The sequence below is a fragment of the Mesoplodon mirus genome (genome assembly GCF_964341445.2).
Source record: "Mesoplodon mirus genome assembly, chromosome: 4".
Lineage (NCBI taxonomy): Eukaryota > Metazoa > Chordata > Mammalia > Artiodactyla > Ziphiidae > Mesoplodon > Mesoplodon mirus.
This window is the reverse complement of record NC_138979.1, coordinates 14690857-14710987: the sequence shown is the minus strand read 5'-3', so window position 1 is coordinate 14710987 and position 20131 is coordinate 14690857. Positions and strand designations below refer to the sequence as shown.

At 38.9% G+C, this 20131-nt stretch overlaps 2 protein-coding genes across 2 annotated transcripts in view; both read right to left on the bottom strand.

Moving 5' to 3' along the window:
• NEBL (nebulette) overlaps positions 1-20131 on the bottom strand; it is a 339992-nt gene that overhangs the window by 28010 nt on the left and 291851 nt on the right. Inside the window, exon 5 of the mRNA XM_082619567.1 lies at positions 3401-3572. Coding sequence (XP_082475693.1) covers positions 3401-3572 — 172 coding nt within the window. The remainder of the gene's footprint in view (positions 1-3400; positions 3573-20131) is intronic.
• LOC309802235 (nebulette-like) overlaps positions 7262-20131 on the bottom strand; it is a gene marked incomplete at its 3' end in the record, with an annotated part of 94982 nt that continues 82112 nt past the window's right edge. The window contains exons 18-22 of the mRNA XM_082617669.1: positions 16788-16892; positions 15117-15209; positions 11744-11836; positions 8889-8981; positions 7262-7360 (exon numbers count right to left, since the gene is read on the bottom strand). Coding sequence (XP_082473795.1) covers positions 7262-7360; positions 8889-8981; positions 11744-11836; positions 15117-15209; positions 16788-16892 — 483 coding nt within the window. The remainder of the gene's footprint in view (positions 7361-8888; positions 8982-11743; positions 11837-15116; positions 15210-16787; positions 16893-20131) is intronic.

Below are 20131 nucleotides of genomic sequence, written 5' to 3'. Positions count from 1 at the left end.
ATCTCCTGCCTCAGGGATTTGAACCCTATGGACTTTGGCTGAAAAGGAAATTCAGTTTTCCTTTTGTTCTGTGCTTGCTACTCTCTCCCTCCCCATGCCACTAAACCGTAGCTATACCTCAGTCTCAACCTTTAACAACAGCTTTATCAGAAGTAGTTAACATCCAAAACAATTTCAACTACCAATTTCTAGACCTAACCCACCAGCTTGGATGCAGAAAACAGGAGAAGGCAGAGGAAAAGCATGGTTATATAAAATACAGAGAAGATTATTAACAATCAACAGTATTTTCCATTTAAAAATATCTCATATCCCAAGTACATACCCCATTTCTTTTTGGCAAGATCTAACTCTGTCTGCAGCTATATATCAATATTTAAACACACAAATTCATAGCAACCTCTTAGCCACTCAAATATAACCATAAGATTGATTTTCCTTAATGGAAATCAGATACAAACTCTGCAGAACTCAAGTTTCCACTCTGGCTGTGTACATCCATCACATACAACTCCTGTGAAACAAGCTCACGTGGCAGATCCCAAGACCCTGTTGTCATTAAAGATCCATTTGTAGCAAAAACAGTGAAGTAAGACAGGAAAAACAAGCATGCAAAAATGCAAATTAGTAGTTAAAAAAAAACAAAGACTCAACTTTCTAAACATAATTTAAAATGTTCAGATACACCCAGACCAAACGCTTGTGCAAAAGTGACAAATGTGTTAAAGACACGCTTGTGGCACATTAAAAAAATTTCTGAGAGTGGTTAACGTCTGATACCTCCTTCATCAGACGGTCTTGTTACCTCACTGCAGCACGAAAAGCTAGGGTAAATCTCGGATATTTCTGATTTGTCATCTCCCAGACCTGTACCAAAAGTACTGCTCGAATGAGATCGAGATCGTTGTCTCCTATAATGATTCGCCTTTTCTATATTGGAGGGAAAATATTCATACTTGTGATTAAGTGACTTGAAGAACAAAGGAAACAAAAAAATTACTTAAAAATTTAACAAGGAAGAAAAATAATCCCTTATTAAATTACAATCCAAAAGCTCAGGTATTAGAAATTCTAGTCACCTATTCCCAAACTTCAGCACACATTGCATCAACTATATAAATGACTTAATGATCATTTATACTCATTTTTTGTCTAAATTTTAAAGGAGAGAGGAGGGACGGGAAATTGACAAGAACTAAGAAAACACTGGCAACCTAGTAAACTTCTATCAAACAAAAGGTTTGGTTATAAATAATTCTTTTCAGATATCATTAAGGATACAGCATTTGTTGCCTTTATTTTTAGAAAAGTAAATACAATTTGGCTGATTATGTGGATCAAATTAACTATACAAATATTAGAATCCCTACTTTGCCTTGGGCTTTCAATTTTGTTAATGTCAACAATTAAACGTGGAGTTAGAAATCAGGGGGCAGAGTAAGACGTAACTGATATATCTATTTATATTTTTAAAATACTTGCGTAACTGTCAAATCTTCGGTTTGCTAAATGTGGTCTGAAAGTCTGAAAAGTCAACCCATGCTATCACTATACCCAAACATCCAAACCATTTGTGTTTTGCTTTTAATGATAAACATGCAGTCTAAGTTAAAAGTCAAATAAACTTCCTAGGTAAACTACAAATTTTGCATTTTCTAAAAACTCAGAGATAAATTTTAAGGATACTTGAAAATCTATTTTAAGACATTTATGATACTATATAGAAAATCTCCCCACTGTTTTACATAGAATTCTTTAAATTAGTCTTTAAGTTAAAGAACTATACCTTTAAAATGTTGTGTTTTTCAGGAAACAAATCTCCTTTATGTCTTAGCAGTTTAGTGCAGTCCAAATGGCTGCATTTGAAAGCCCAGAAAACCTCTAAAATCATATTCACTAATAAAAAGGAGATGTAAGTAAGCTCTAGACACCTTTAAAATAAATCTAAAACAAACTAATCTAGGATATATTGAAAAGCCCTTTTGCAAGTTTTGTTTTCATAAATGATTAACGGTATATTAAATAGCACAGCAACTTTTTCAGTTTTTCAAATCCCAAACTTAAAAATTTACGCTACACAAACGGCACAATGAACCTCCACAGCTCACAGTAGCTTCACTTTGAGGACAAAACCACGTAAATGGGGAGGAACTCAAAATGTAAGCAGTACCAGATAGCATATGTAGACTTCTAGACTGAATATTGTCTTCCAGGGGATCAATGTCGAAGATGGAGCCAGGATCTGTGCGCCAAACTTTGAGGTCTTTTACCCAAGGAAGAAATCAACAAATCAAGAATGAATAAAAAAATAGTCAGCACCCAAGAGAGTCAAGCAAAAGTCTGAAAAGGGGCGTATGCAAAAAGCAAGCATGTAATAGGCAAACCCACTGTGCAGCCTACTTCAGAGAACAAAGGGATATTCACACTCACTGGATTTGCTAAGAAAACTTTGTGATCAAATTTAAGTTGTCTGGTTCATTGACCTTCCACGGGGAGCCTGTGAATCATCACCCAACACACGTGCTCGCCAGACAACTCCCCGCATCCCTGAACCCTCACCACTCATGCTCTCCACACACTGAAACAGGTAAAATGTTGGGTTAAAACTCCTGATTAAGGACATGTGAGTAATTCATAAGAAGCAACTAAAAGGTTTTTGTCTAAGAAAACAAAATAAAAATCAAAAACTTCTCCCCCTACAACAGAAACAAATGTTGAACAAACTGAAAAATTAGTAACTTTCCTTTCTAGCCCTGCCTTAGATTTTAGTATAAGCCTTGCTCTGGCACCATTCAACACTATGTTCCTAAGACTTTTTCCAGGCTGACAAGAAGGAACAGCCTTCTTGAGAGGTTCCTTCCTCTCTGATTTGTGAGACTTTCAGACAGCTCTCAATTCTCCCAGTTCAGAGATAATATTAAAAAATATATAAGCTATTCATATTGCGGAAACCATCAGAATCTCTCCGGCATGTCTATTTGTGGTAAAAGGACGTAAATGGGATTACTTCTGTTATGTCACCCATGCAGACAATGTCTGCAGTACAATTATACAGTACGTAAGCTAAAGGGAAACAAAAACATGGCTCATCCTTCATTATCACCCATGTCTGATATTTGGGCTTCTTCTTTGCATAACAAGTAGGAACACTCTTAAGATCAGAAGGTTATTAAAGACAGAGAACGTCCAACAACAGAAAATGGATTTGCAATGATACCTGGCAAAGACCATGAATCCCATCCAACATGGTGCAAACAATATTACCTGTGGTCCACTTTCACCTGGGCACCACCTCAAGCATTTGAGGAGGAGTCCAAAGAATAAGGAAGCGAATTTTAAAGCCAGGGCAAGCACAATCTTTTTGACTGTTCAGACTTGCCAAGCAGGCCCGTCAGCTTACCAACGATGATTCCAGGTCTCCTGTCCATCTCCACGATGTGAGGATGGACACCTTTATAGGCGGCATCGCTGACGACCTGGGTGTTCTTCCTCACTCGCTCTGTCACAGGGTCATCCACAACAGGAGTAAAGCCCCTCCCCTTTGTCTTTTCAAAATCTTCATGATATTTCACCTGAAAAAGGGAAAAATCATATTAACTCAAACTGAAATTTCCTGATTGTTACACAACTCACAAAATTTTGATATAACGACAGTTGTCACTGTACCAGCTGCATCGAGATTATTTTCTACATAGATGTATCTTTTCCAATTATTCCAAAAATAATGTCTGAAACTTCAGTTTCCTAGCATCAGAAATCAAGCTGACATTTTCACAATGTTTTTCATCATTATGGTTAGCAGCTCTTTTAATATACAAACCTGTATATCAGTAAGAAGTGTTAAAAAGATACATTTTTAAAATCCTGGTTACTTCCTAAAACAAACTCACTTAGGTATAAATTAATATCCTCTCTCTTAAACTTTAGTATGCAATAAAATGATAAGGTATTTCTACACAATTATTCAAGAAAGCCATATTATTTAAAATTAGATTGAGAGTTACAAATAATTATATATATATATTTTTGTATATAATTACAAAAACATATATATATTTCAAAACATATGTTTTTCATGTTCTGAAATTGGATTAGGGTGATGGTTGTTCAACTCTGTAAATTATACTAGGAACCATTGAACTGTATACTTTAAATGGGTGAACTTTATGGTATATAAAATATATCTCATGAAACTGTTTTTAAAAAATACATATTTTTATATTCTTTAAACATGTAAACACACCACAATCAACCTTAAAATTAATTGAAAAGAAGTCCAACCAAATATCTTTCATAAAGTACATTTACAGTAGTCACGTTAGAAATAAAAACACACCCAAAAAATCACTGAGAAAAATTATTTTATTAGACTGAATATTTTCATTACATTTCAGTGTGATTAGAAAGCTCCCCCCAAAGGACGGGCCCATCAGCCTTTCCATGCTTTGTTAGTTATCCAGATTAATGGTGAACAACGCCATCAGTGCATTGGGTGGTGCCATTCCTTAGTATGTTTTAGTCACAGATGGAGGACCTGGTTGGACCCTACCATTGAAATATGATTTTGAGCTTCTTTGACATGTCTGAGACCAGGTGTATCTAAAATCAGACTTGGTCTACCTTTCATCTGTCTCTGGTCCTGGGTATATTTTACCTGCAAAGTAAATAGTAGAATATACTTAAAAATAAGACAATTATAATTGAAAAAAATTACATAACTTTTTCAAGCTTCCCAAGTGAGTGAAACATATACAACGTATCGTGAATTACTTCCCAGGTAACTTGTTTGGTGAATTACATTTCGTTCTAGAATAACAATCTAAAATTTTACTCTCGATGGTCTCCTTTAAAGGCTGCAGCCAAGATGACCTAAATCTCTCCACCAACTGAAAACAAATGTGTGAGTGACTAACATCCACTAACAAGGTGTCAGTAAAAGTGGTTATCACACCTAAACAGGGAAAATTCAAAGCTAGATGGAACCTAAATTTATTTTTCCATTTCTCTATTTCCCCATTTCCCACCATAACACTGGAAGAATGCATACGGAACATCCCTCTATTTCCTTTTATTTGCCCACTGCAGAGGACAAGAATCAATAAGTAACAAATTTAGGTTCCCTCTAAGCAGCCACCACTTAAAGGTAGTTTACGTTGAATACAATCAGCATCTCTGGACAGAAATACCACTAGAGAGCTGTGCATTGTAAAACCTAAATGCTGATTCCTAGGCATAAAGCTCTTTTTGACATCTGACCATCAGAACACTGCTACTTGTGAAGCTGATTATGTGTAAGATTAGGATACCAATTATTGCAGACCTGAGGGCATATGTGCATTCAGAACGGAAGCCCTGGTATTACCTAAGAGAAAGCACACTCCCCGAATAAGACACCGATGTGCACCAAGGGACTTTAATGAGTAACTGAATTCTGTGTTAACTATATTTAAAGATTTTTTTTCCCTCTAAATCCTTACTTTGGAGTAGTGAGTCATTTCTTATTTTGTTTTGCAGAAAGGATTTAACAATCCACATTCAATGGAATACATCTGCAAAATAACAATTGTTTAACTTACACATCAAAGACTTTACTACTCTCAAAGACACTGGCTAAAATAACATGAATCATTGTTTAAATGAACATAATACAGTTTAAAACAAAACTTTAAATGTAAGTGTTGGTCACATCTGGAAATATCAACAAAGAGTTGCAGGATAATATAAAGTTAGACAGTGGCAGCTTTTGGAAGTCATCTGAAATAATGCATGTACTTATTGCATATAAGACAAAGGTTTCTTGGAAATCGATTTTATTTTCACAAGGAGAAAACAGGTCTGCAAGTAAATAATATAAAGGACGTGTCCTTTGCGATAGCCCCAAGTGAACAAAACAACTTGCCGAACTTATATTTTCTTGATTCTTCTTTACTCTTTCCATTTCAGGAGTTATACTTAAAGCCGTGGCTCTTCCCAGCTGACCTTTATAATAAACCTGTCATTTCAGAAAACAAAAAGAAGAGCACTGTGAATCAATTCACCTAAATAAGAGTCTCATAGTACTTATTTTAAAGAGCTAGCCAAGGAAAGGAAGCTATGGAAAAAAAAAAAAAAAGGATGCTATCAGAGGTTTAGTCATATTTAAAACGCTTGCATCTTAAATCATTCTATTTTAATTCATCCCATAGCAGTGAACCTCTGTGAATGAAATCACTATTAATGTACTCATTATATGGGCATACCGTCGGTAAAGCTGTAATAAGCATTTTATCACAAAGGAGTATGATATGGAATGTCTTCATGGATATTACTTTAAGGTACTCTTACCTATACAGAATGCTGCTATACTGTTATGGCTTTAGTAATTAACTGCGGCAGAACTTTTGCCAGGATGCCTAAGTAGTAGTCATCCATGAGGCCAGCATTCTTCCCACTGCTCCATCCCTCCCTTCTCCAGAATCATGTTCCCTTTTGAGAGTAACAGAGTTACATCAACTGTGACTCTGAATATACTGGGGAAAAGTGAGCATCTACTTCTCCAAAATATAGTTTTTTCCTTTATAATCTGGTCAAAAGGACTTTAAAGGCTTGAAGAATAAAAGATTTCTTTGAATCTAACAGATTTCCAAATTTCCTCTTCCAAAGAACCCAATTTATATGTTAATGACTGCAAAAAAGGATTCTCTCAGGGAACTGCATCCACGGATTACATAACAGAAAGGAGTCAGAGCAGGCCAGGAGTTGGTGTCTGAGTAAAAAATGACAGCCCCTCAACAAGTGCCCCCCAAGTGGACCCGTCCCATGTGACCTATTCAGCCAGGCACACTTTATAATTTTCCCCCAGCATCATCCAAAAATAAAGTGACAACAGCTGGGAGTGGGAGATAGGGCTGGAAAGGCTACAGAACAAGAATATGTATATATATGTAGGAAAGGGACTGGGAAAGCGTATTTGTAGGGCCAAGATGCCTGAAGCTGCCACTGTAAGCCTTTGGGGCACCACAGAAACCACAAGCATGAAGGAAGACCAGATAAGAGGGATGCACAATAACCTGCAAACAAAAATCACGCTGTAGTCACTGGGAACTCTAGCAGGGAATGCCTGGCTGGACCCACAATACCTAAGACCCTGAAACCTTTCCAATAAATTGGCAGCCAATTGAGAGCAGAGTATCAACTCAAGGTCATGAAAACTTTGTAAACACGATGCCTTCATTGACATGTTGACAATATGTTTGCTCTTGTAAGAAAAAAGTTACTAAGATCACACATTGCTGAGGTTCTTCTGGTTTTCTTTAACCCTCTTCAGCTCCGGTGGATCAGGAATTGCCGTTGCCTGTTTAATCTCTCCTCTGTATTTTACCTATGGAGGATAAATAAGACTTTTAACAAACAGTAGAATGGTCTCCACCCAAATAGCAACAGAGGATGAGCCTCAAGATTAACCCTAAGTTTTAAACATTTTTTTCCACAGTAGATGCGTGTCAACCTTTCAGTTCAAATGCACCTGGATTCTGATTCTTTTAACTTAGCAAGCACGAAGTGTTGTTGTGTTTCTTAAAAATGATTTTTTAAATAAATATATTGCTGTTCAATACCAAAACTAATTGCAAATGCCACAACTAAATGTAATGGAAATATAAGGGGGAAACATTGTAATGAAATCATTACAAGAGAACTATAGTGAAGTAGCCATGGCAGCCTGGGAAGCTGGCTTTACTCCCATTCTGACCCTGGAGCCTCCACCTTCAAAAGAAGCTGCAGGTCCCTCACTCCTACCATCATCAGGGATCTTGTAAGGATAAAGCAGTCATCAGCCTGAACTCAGTCTTCAATTTTAAAGTCTCTCAAAACTACCCGTTTTAGAAGAAGGTTACTGTTTATAATGGTAAAAGTTCCATAAAAGGGTGAAAGAATGGGAAAAATAACTATTGGGGGACACATCTGAAAGAGATTTCTGAATTCAGGAAGGCCTGGGTTCAAATCCCAGCCTTGCTGTCACAAACCGTGGGTTCCCAGCATGTTCTCTAACTCCTCAAGCCTTAGTTTCCCACACCTACAAACCAGGGGAGTAAATCGTGCCAACCTCACGGATTTATATAAAGCATTTAGCACAGGGTCCACATTAGAGGGACCTCATGATTCTTAACTACCATTGCTTTATTAGCAATAGATTGCTGACTGATTGGATAATGTTTTCTGTTTTATTTATAAGGTTCCCTGCCCTGACATTATGTCTTAGAACCCCAGTCAAGCCAGGTCTTCTTTTGCCTTATGCCAATAGACAATTTGTTTTCTCAGATTGACAACAGACCCACGATACTACTCTTTAAATCTGCATGTGGTTTCAGAGATTTACCAACTATGAGGTCTTATCCATCTTTGTGTACCAGTGACCAGGCTAATGCCTGGCACGTTGCCTAATGAAGATTTCTTGAATAAACAAGCAGGACTGAAGGATAGCAAGACAGTCCCCAGTTTCCTGGACTCACATGAGAGGTCTACTGTCCCAGGCTCTCCATATGTGACTGTGGAAAAGGAGCAGCCAAGATGTAGAGGGTCTAATGCTTTTCAGAAGGCGTTGTAAAGAATGAAAATATATACTGTTTGGGCTTCCCCGGCGGCGCAGTGGTTGAGAGTCCGCCTGCCGATGCAGGGGACGTGGGTTCGTGCCCCGGTCCGGGAAGATCCCACGTGCCGCGGAGCAGCTAGGCCCGTGAGCCATGGCTGTTGAGCCTGCGCGTCTGGAGCCTGTGCTCCACAATGGGAGAGGCCACAACAGTGAGAGGCCCGTGTACCGAAAAAAAAAAAATATATATATATATATATATATATATATATATATATATATACTGTTTGGTAAAATATAAGAAGAAACAGAAACAACTTGCCGTGCTCAGCTGCTCCTGGGTTTTCCTCACTCTCTCTATCTCTGGCGTCGTGCTCACTGGAGTTGCTGTGTAACATTGCTCTTTGTACTGGAGCTGAGAGACGAGCGCAAAACAGTGTGGGATTATGGGAAGGAAGTGTGAGCTAGCACACTGCAACTGACTACAAGAAACGTTACACAGTGACAGAGCATTCATTAGCTAAAATCTTCATTAGGATTTTATAGTGAAATATGCTTTGCTAAAAGACTTCGTCATCACAGTGATCCCAGATCTAAGCTTTTTCTTGCCCAAATGTTTTGAATTCTACCTTGGGTTGTTATTCTTCAAACTGCATAATTTAGTGGTGGCCTCTCTGAGTCCGATCCTATCAGCAGTGATAAATGATCCCTTGTGTGAGCCCACAGCACTCAAGCACCATTACCAGATGACCCTTTTATATTGAAAAATTAAAATTCTGCACTCTTACCATTAGAAACGAGGGTTATGCCAGTCCTATGCCTGCACCTCACTGAGCGGCTGTCACTGTGTAAAGAAACCCTGAACCTCAAAGTTTCCTCCTCTACCAAGTTCCAACATTAGAAGCCCATGCTCTGGCTAGCGTTATGGAGATATTTCTGACTGACTGCATCGAGGTGCTCTTTCTTAGCTGGGGGATCAGACCCAACGTTTGTGGTCAGCTTTCCTGGCAATTCCACAACACCCCAGGAAATAAATGAGGATCCAACGCAGAGAGATAGAATGGCATGTCCATCAAATGAATTTCTGACAGGTAAAAGGAAAACTAGAGGTTAAAAAAATCCCATTATAAGGAACTCCACAGGGACAGTCTTAATGATTTTTTGCAGTTTAAATTTAGTGTTAGAGAATTTTTTTTTGGTAAGACATCACAAGGCCTACAGGGCCTGCAAATAAAATGGACTTGAGATGTACACCCTCAGCAGTGCATGTGCAAGTGAACAGATATTTGATAAGCCTGGAAAATAAATGAAAAAGGGTCAGGTCCCTGCCAGTGTGATTTCTTTCTCTGTGCCGTGGTATGCAGTTTGAGAGTTTAGGCAGATTCTGTGTCGGATAACTGCCTGAAGTGAGGAAAGGTCCAGTGTAATCTCTACTGATGGCAGGATACAAAGAAAGATTACTCTGGGCTGAGTTCAGAGGAGAAAAAATTGTTGAACAGCATTACTGATGTTGAGAAACTGTTGTAGCCAATTTCTAGTGGATATAAGTTTGGGGACATAAATTTGATATGGAGACTCTTCATGTATTGCATTCATCCACTCACAAACATGCTGAGTGCTTTACAGGCAGTATCTCACTTAATATTCTAGTCTCTGTTTCATAGATGAGGAAACTGAGGCTTGGAGAGGGGTTGGTAGCTTATGAAGGTTATACAACAGGTAGGGTCTGAAGCTGGGGATCAAACCAACAGTCCAGGGCCCACGTTCTTCTCCACTACTCCAGTGTTATCCAAACTTCCACCATGTACACACCACTTCCCATATGACATGCCAGATATCACCTGTGCTGTGATTTATAGTATTTTCTTATTAAATTAACTCATTATTATTTTCAAATAGTTATTTTAAGGGAGTGTTATGTTTCTATGATAAATTGAAAACTAGTAACCCTTCTTTTAGAAAAAGGGACACATTATGACAATCTCTAGGCCATACTGAGTGAAGTAAGTCAGACAGAGAAAGACAAATATCATATGATATCACTTATTGTGGAATCTAAAAAAATGGTACAAATGAACCTATTTACAAAACAGAAATAGAGTCACAGATGTAGAAAACAAACTTATGGTTACCAAAGGGGAAATGGGGGGAGGGATAAATTGGGAGATTGGGATTGACATATACACACTACTATATATAGAATAGATACCTAATAAGAACCTACTGTATACCACAGGGAACTCTGCTCAATATCTGTAATGACCTATATGGGAATAGAATCTAAAAAAGAGTGGATATATGCATTTGTATAACTGATTCACCTTGCTGTACAGCAGAAACTAACACAACATTGTAAATTAACTATACTCCAACATAAAATAATTTTTTGAAAAAGGACACATTAAAACAATTTAATCCCTAAGTCAAGGCCAGAGCATCAGCAGCCACCGTGTGCATCTGAATCACCATGTCGGGGCACTGGCACTGCCAACAGCCTCCTCACGGCCTGAATTATAATTTCTCTCTCCACCACCTTTCTCCTGCCATCTTCCACCCCAAGTACCCATCACACTAAACCTTCCCCTCTTTGAGCAGATCTTGGATCCTGAACACATTCAGTTTGCACTGCCAGGAGGGCCCTTTCTCACGAAATCCACCCCAAACTTTTATCAATTCCTCAAGATCTAACTCAAATGTTACTCCTTCTCCAAGGGTTTCCCTCCCTCTCACTGACAGAGCCTTCCTTCTCTGCATTTCCCCAGCACTTTGAAAACAGTATTATTACTAAATATTAAATGAGATATTGCATGTAGAGAACTCAAAAGCGTAGTAAACACTCAGTAAATATTAGTTATTGTCATAGCACTTAATGCACTATTTTTATTTATTGCCACAGCTGTTTCTCCTAGAGACCCTGAGAATACACACAGCCCCTAAGACCTTAACCTCATCTCTGAATGCCCCCAAGAACAAGAACAGAGTAGGCATTCAATACCATGTTCTTTAATAAGCAAATACACATGCTTGGCGTAATGCTACCCCAACATAAATATGTGTGAAATCTTATCTCCACCTTTCAGGAACTGGCCCTCCTACAATGGGAGTCATCGTAGTGGGACTTCACCCGTACAAGTGTCATGCCCACAGAAAACAATACTTAAGGGAATATGATCACACATTGCTGATGTTCTTCTGGTTTTCTTTAACTCTCTTGATCTCTGGTGGATCAGAAATGGCTGTTCCATGGTTCATCTCTTCCTTGTATTTTACCTGCATGAGTTATTTTTTAAAATGTAAGTTTTATTCAACACAAGTCTTAAAAATTAGTTAAGAATTCTTCATTTGTAACTACTGCATAGTTGAATTTTTAATTCCAATATTAATTTTCCTTCAGTGGGAACACAAATTTTTATTTCATCTGGTGCTTTCAGGACTCCTTTATCCTGAAGTACAAAGAAACCCATATCTATTCACCTATCCATCACTGAAGAGGTTTTTTAATTAAAATAAGCATATATTGCTTGTGAAAATAAATTTTATCATCAGGCAGATGCACCAAAATCCTTGGAAATTGTCTTAATATAATAACTTATTATTTTCTATTATTTCTTATTAGTTTCTATTTGAAAAGCAGTTTCTATTTATTAACATGTTAATTGAAATTCACCACGTATTTAAAGGCAAAAGTCAAACTGAGTTAGTTAAACTGGAAACGCTGCGTATCTGACCGAGGGTACCCAAATGATCCAGAATAAGAAAAAAATAAAAGAAGAGAAAGGGGAAGGTGGAGGGAAATGTACTACAAGCAGAGGCCACTGAGTGCTGATCGCTATAGATGGGCCAGTGGCAGAAAGTCAGGAAGTGTCTTCTACCCACACAATCATGTTATGTGAAGCCCGCCTATATCCCGGCATTTGCTTCAATCAAAAGCTCCTCGTTCAAGTCTATTTAGAGGAAGATCAACCAGACAAATGATAATGCCAACACACAGTTATGCCTGGGACAAGCTCTTTAAATTTATGAAATGATTAGTGATGCTATCATATCAGGTGGTATTTTAATATGTGTAAAATTCATGGAAGATTGGATTCGAGAAAAAGGACACACACATATATGTACGGAAACATAGGTTAGACTTAAGAGGCATATGTTGAAATTTAGCCAAGACTAAGATCTACGTAAAACATCTTTTAGAAATCATTCGGTAATGTTTAAAATGATTAAAGCTGAAATCCACACTGACAGTCATAAAGAAATGATACCCAAATATCTTTGTTATCATCTATATCTTCACATCTGTACATTTAATATGAGATATGAGTAACAACGTCAATATTAGGCCAGATCCAAAACAGTTAAATGGAGAGTACATTGAGACAGACTACCTCTAACTAAGATTCAAAAGGAGTTCTTAACAGAGAAAGCTAATAGCCAAAAGACTTTTACTCTGGAGGTGCAAAATGTCGAGATCTTTAAATGTTAAAGAATCCTATCTTGGTTTGACAGATCTAGCTAATCTTGAAAGGGCAACTTTCCATTTGAATACTAAGCAGGAGTTTAGCGCCCAACCTCATAGAGATACAGAACTACTATTGTTTGCTAGAAGGGGCAGTGCGATGCTGGGAGACGAAATGATAGACTGCACTACTTTCTGTGATTTTCCTCGGGTGAGAAGCTAAACATGATTAAAGATGAACATTTTTGTTTTTCATACGACTCCAAACTAATCAAAATGGCACAGTCATTTCACTGTAGGCAATAGAATTGCACAGTACAGAACATTTATAACATTATATACCCCAGTACATTGATGGGTACATTTCAAATATTATCATTTGGAAGTGAAGGAAACGACCATTTTACATTTCGCAGCTGAACGAATTTCTCCACCAGACTCTAGTGTCGCCTGACACAGGCTCTCGCCGTGGCGGATCGGAATCCTCATCGTCAGGTCCTCCTCCTTATGCTTTCCTCAGGGGATAGCTTCATTCATGCTACAGGGATGTTAGTGCACTAGGATTCTACAGATTTTTTGTAAGTTCATTTTCAAGTCTGTTTACCACAGCACTACCTTGCCTCTCTTACTCCGCCTCCACAAATGCCAGTGCACACATATTCTAAGATGCCAGGTAACCGTCAGAGTTCCTGACAGAGGAGTTTAATCAAGGCAGTTCTACTTGGATGACTTCAAGAAAACTCTGCCTCTAAGGGTGAAGGTGAAGAGAAAGGTCAGGCAAGGGCACTCGAGGAAAGAACCCTACTGAGTTCCTCAGCAAGAAGCTAAATACAGTAGGCCCTCCACTTCCTCAGTGTGAAATCGTGGATATGGAGGGCCAACAGTAAGGCAGCTGAGCATCTGCAGATTTTGGTATGAATGTGTATGAGTGTGTGTGAGTGTGGGTTGGTGGGGCTCCTGGAACCAACGCCCGTGGATACCAAGGAATGACTGTATAACAACTATTTCCAAATACGCCTATTGGTAAGGATAGCAATTATCCGTTGTAAAGGTCAAGCACTGAATGAAGAAGTTTTTAATCCATAACATTAAACACCTCCTCTACCCTTCCCCCAAGCTCAAAGGGAACTGGGGGTGGGGAGGCAGGTAATTTATTTTACAAAATTATAGTGAAGGTGTGTGCTTTCCTTTGCTGGAAATTAGAAGAAGCAGAAAGCGAATGGGGCCTCTTTGAAACCTTCTCTTAAGCCACCAAATGAATGTTCTAGGGCCTTTAATCATTCTGTCAGGGTAAAATTTCTTTCCTCCAAGTTGTGGAAAGGTATTGAAATTTATCCTTTCTCTGAAAAATTTAATACAGTTAAAATTCTGTTCAAAAGGGTGAAATCTAATCCTAGATTTCATTACTGTACTATTAAAGTGATCTATCTCTTATGCACTACGATATATCAAGATGAAATACTGCTTTAGGTTCAAGGGAAACAAGGCTACAGTTTCCTTCTGAAAGTTAGACCTTTGATATTTGATGAAATAGTGTTTCAACAAAGTGAAGAAAAAAAGGCAGCCAGTTTAGTAAAGAACCAAAAACATTTATCTAGCTTATGTTTGCTTTAGGAAAGGATGATTAATGCTATAGAGAACTGGGGGCTTCCCTGGTGGCGCAGTGGTTAAGAATCTGCCTGTCAATGCAAGGGACATGGGTTCGAGCCCTGGTCCGGGAAGATCCCACATGCCGTGGAGCAACTAAGCCCATGCGCCACAACTACTGAAGCCTGCGCTCAAGAGCCCACAAGCCACAACTACTGAGCTCACATGCCACAACTACTGAAGCCTGCACACCTAGAGCCCATGCTCTGCAACAAGAAAAGCCACCGCAATGAGAAGCCACCGCAATGAGAAGCCACCGCAATGAGAAGCCACCGCAATGAGAAGCCACCGCAATGAGAAGCCCATGCACTGCACTGAAGAGTAACTCCTGCTCACCATAACGGAGAGAAAGCCAGCACACAGCAACGATGACCCAATACAGCCAAAAGTAAAAACAAATAAATAAGTAAATAGATTTATATTAAAAAAACGCTATAGAGAACTTACTGAACTAATATTCTGCTGATTTTTCTTCACTCGTTCAATCTCTGGAGTATCTTTTACTGCTGTGCCAGCTCCTACTTCTTTCTTATAAAATACCTTTATTATAAGAGAAGGAAAAGAATAACTATAAGCTTATTAGAATTCAAGTCCTAGAGATCTGATTCTTGAAAAAGAAAATTTCTCAGATTTTAAAGTAACGTGAATACAGCTTCTATTTATGAGAACCAATGTCACATTAATCAATTAAATAATCCATTATGAGAATAAATGCAAAACTTTGGTTTTGTATTCCACAATATTACAATAAACACCTACTACCTGTTCTAGGGTATGCTTGGTAACTTACAAGGCTGCAGATTACTTGCTCTAAGAATATAAATCAGCAAACTAGAGTTTCCTTCTCAAATACAAATATATATCACATGTATTTGAGAAAAATCAAAGGACATATTAAAAAAGCTCACTAAGCAGTTATCATTTAATTCAAAAACAGCATGAAGTTTTAAGCAACTGCTGTTCTCCAAATGAGAGCAAAGATGATCTCGTTCTCTTCAAAGAAAACATGAGCTCTATCTTCAACATCAACACTAAGTCAGCCTATTTTCCTTATCTTTCCACTTATTCCTTAGACCTTCCCATGTCTCCCCATCCCTACCAATACCCACCCCTTTCAAACCCAAAGCAAAAGAAAAAACAAAGTGTCCTACAGAAAAATAGAATAATTATAAGGAAGCCACACAAGGACAGAATTACTCCCTCTCTTGACATTTGTTAACCCGTAGGTCCTGTGTGTGTGTGTGAGTCGGGGTGGGGAGAGGGGGGCCCTGGAACCACCAGGACCAGTGGGGGTCAGGAGAGCAGGACATGAGAGATGCTCCCCTGCAAAAGCTAGAAATCTGGGAGACCGTGGAATCACAGGAGACAAGGGCCACACTGCCCTCCTCTCTCATCGTCTCCTCCAGCAAGGTTTCTCCATTTCTTAGCACCGCCTGCCTGTGAAGACCCTAAAGGTACCTGAGCAGCATACCTGGAGGGTTAAGAGCTTGCCAATTTACTAGAAGTAGAAAATAGTCCAGAAATCTTCAGAAATAATAGAATTTGTATTTTTAATAACACATTTGCTTAACTACGAAATGAGTTCATTCTACATTAAAATATTAGCTGTACCATCCATTTTTATTTTAGAATTCAAGTTTATATATCCCTTAAATATAAGCCCAATATCTTAATGAATGGTGCTGACAAAATTCCTATGCCTCAGAACAAAAATATGAAAGTTTAGGAACTGGTACAAACTGATAAATCCCTAAGTATATTATCAATGTAAATAATCAATGGCCAGGAAGGAAATCACTTCATATGACTATTTTCATCTTCAAAGTAAAATCTGTGTGGAAGATTAAGATCTCTTTCTTGAGTGAAATTTTAAAATTCAGTTAAAAATAGCAGTTGCTTGTACCAAAGAAGGAGATATGAATTTGTAATTCTACAACAATCACGATAAGTTATAAGTTGTAAGAACATTTGGTATTCTTACTATTTTAAAGAAGGAAAGATATACATTTGACAGAAAATTCCAGCAATGCAGCCAAAAATCAGACAATGACGGAAAAAGGCCCTCCTTACAAAACATAATTTCAAGGTGGCAACTGAAAAGAAATAATGACTACTCACCGCACTAATGTTTTGTTGAGTTGTCTTAATTCTCTGGATTTCAGGAGTATCTGCCACAGTAGAATAGCTAGAAAGCATCTTCTCTGCCTCATCTTTATACTTTTTCTAAAATTATAAACAGTGAATGTGAATCTGAAACTCTGGGTGTGCATGTCCAAGAGAGACAGAGACAAAGAAAATGGTACTACTTTTTCCAACTCTATTATATACCACCTGGCTCTAAATTATATCTTAGGATTCAAAGCAGTTGTTGATGTGCTTATGCAATAGTAAAAATAAAAGCATATGCAAACAGAGTAAGCAAACAGTCTAGGAAAGCACATTCACCTCCACTCAGGCAATGGTTCCCAACCCAGACTATTCAAACGCTCTGTGAGGGCTTGACCTTAATAGCATTCCCAAGCCTAGAACCTACTCTCTCAGGAGCAGTCCCAGTTCCTGTTCAAAGTAGATCTTATAACTCCTACCAGTAACCTGACTCTGTTTGCTTACTTGTTTTCATGCTTCTGGATTTATGCTTTGCTTCCTACTTCAGATAAAGATACATTTGATTAAGGGAAAGGTACTAGTATTTTGTAGTGGAGACTGAAATCTCAATTTTGTTTCTATTAAATGTACTCTGAGGGCTTCCCTGGTGGTGCAGTGGTTGGGAATCTGCCTGCTAATGCAGGGGACACGGGTTCGTGCCCTGGTCTGGGAGGATCCCACATGCCGCGGAGCAACTAGGCCCGTGAGCCACAACTACTGAGCCTGCGCGTCTGGAGCCTGTGCTCCACAACAAGAGAGGGCGCGACAGTGAGAGGCCCGCGCACGGTGATGAAGAGTGGCCCCCGCTTGCCACAACTAGAGAAAGCCCTCACACAGAAACGAAGACCCAACACAGCAAAAATAAATTAATTAATTAATAAACTCCTACCCCCAACATCTTAAAAAAAAAAAAGTACTCTGAGCTCTGATACATCCCGGGCAATACCTTCTACTAGTGCCAGCATTTACATAGTATTAGGTATTGTCCTAAATACTTAACACACATTAACTCATTTAATTAACCCCACAAGCAGATACTATTATTATCCACTCTTACAGATGGGGAAATTTAGGGATTAGCTAAGAAGTGTCATAACCAGGATTTAAACCCAGGCACTCTGGCTCCAAAGTCAGTGAAGATAACTGCATGGCATACCGATGCTTGTTAGGAAAGGTAATTCCTGTTCATGTTGAAATGCACCACAGCATCGTTATACCCTTTTAAGTATTCCACTGTATCCCAAATAACTAAAATTCCTTAAAATCAGATGTACCCTTATCATACTCAAAAAGTCAACACTGTTAAGTTAAAGCAGGAATTCTAACAGCTAAGGCATCACTTCCTACTCTTGATATTGTTACTTTCTGGTAGGATATATCATAGTTTGTCATACCATATTTGCACGATTATTTGATTATTAGATTAGCCTGTAGTTTCCCAAAGGCAAAACCATGTCTAATTTGGCATGTAAATGGGTGCTCAGGAAGTATCTGCTGAATGAATGAATGAGCTTGACAACTTTTCTCCCCTAACTCAAATGGCCATATGCCCATTTTAACTATTTATCTATGATTTTAGTCCAGCTGATATAGCTAGAGCCAACTTCTCCAAGCTCACATGCTGTTATGAGACACAGAAGACAGATGAACACACACACTTCAGGACCATCCCAACTGCTTTGTCATGGAGAAGGCTGAGAAGCAGGCATATCCTCTGATACTTGATTCTGGCCTCTTGATACCCTTGAAATGGAGCAGGACCCTATGGGGCCTTCCCAGGACAGATTCTCCTCCCCCATTACCTTCACCTGCCTCTTGTCTATAGAAAAACTTTAGTCAAAGAATAAATTTAATCAGAGAAATTAGAAATACAGAAACAAAGGTAATCAGTCAAACAAGACCAAATAATAATTTAGTCATTAAACAAAGTCAAGAACCCTTAGTTTCTCCTCAAGGGCTGTAGATAATATTCTGAGCCATATCCTTTGAACTGTTTTGTAGATACTGAAACCCCCACCAGGTGGAAGAAGTGAACTACATGATGACCAGACTGTAGCCATGACGTAAGCTGCCACAATTCTGAGAACTGGACTCAGGGAAATTGGAACAAACTGACCTTGGAACTGAAGATTGATTGTACTTAAAACAATCAAGATGATGCTGATCAGACTACTAATGACCAAGGTCAAGATGACTGTCAGAGCTGACTGTGCTGCTCTGCACACAGCCTCCTCCCTCTGCCTATACGCCCCTGAAACTCCCCTTTAAAAAGTCTTGCTCCTGGGCTTCCCTGGTGGCGCAGTGGTTAAGAATCCACCTGCCAAGGCAGGAGACACAGGTTCGAGCCCCGGTCCGGGAAGATCCCACATACCACAGAGCAACTAAGCCCACGTGCCACAACTACTGAAGCCTGTGCTCTAGAGCCCGCAAGCCACAACTACTGAGCCCGTGTGCCACAACTACTGAAGCCCACGCACCTAGAGCCCATGCTCTGCAACGAGAGGAGCCACCATAATGAGAAGCCTGCTCACTGCAACGAAGAGTAGCCCCCACTCGCCACAACTAGAGAAAGCCCATGCGCAGCAATGAAGACCCAACACAGCCAAAAGTAAAATATAAATAAATAAATAAATAAATAAATAAAACTCTTGCTCCTGATTGGCAGGAGGAACTTGGTTCTTTGGGACATGAGTCCACCTTCTTCCCAGGATTGCTGGCTTCCTCAATAAAGCTATCTTTCCTTTTACCCAACATTTTTCTCTCAGTATTGGATTCTTTTTTTTTTTTTTTTTTTTTTTTTTTGCGGTACGCAGGCCTCTCACTGTCGCGGCCTCTCCTGTTGCGGAGCACAGGGTCCGGATGCACAGGCCCAGCGGCCATGGCTCACGGGCCCAGCCACTCCATGGCATGTGGGATCCTCCCGGACCGGGGCACGAACTCGTGTCCCCTGCATCGGCAGGCGGACTCTCAAACACTCTCAAATACAGGGAAGCCCAGTATTGGATTCTTGAGTGATAATCTGCTGAACCTGAGTTCTGTAACACTCTCATTTTAAACCAGTGAATGTTTAGACTCTTTGCTCATGTCAACCAGAATTTTGACAAATTTGGTTAAAAATTATTTCAACACAAACCCCATTAACCAAATTCAATTCCTTCATCATTTTTCTTTAACCATTTTATTTTTTTCATTCCCTTTACTATCTTTCCATTAGGATTCATTCTTTTTATAACAAATTTTATAACAAAGAAATTATTCACTAATGAATATTTTTGCCCAAATCAGATTTTATCTGATTAACTTTCTTCTTCCAATAA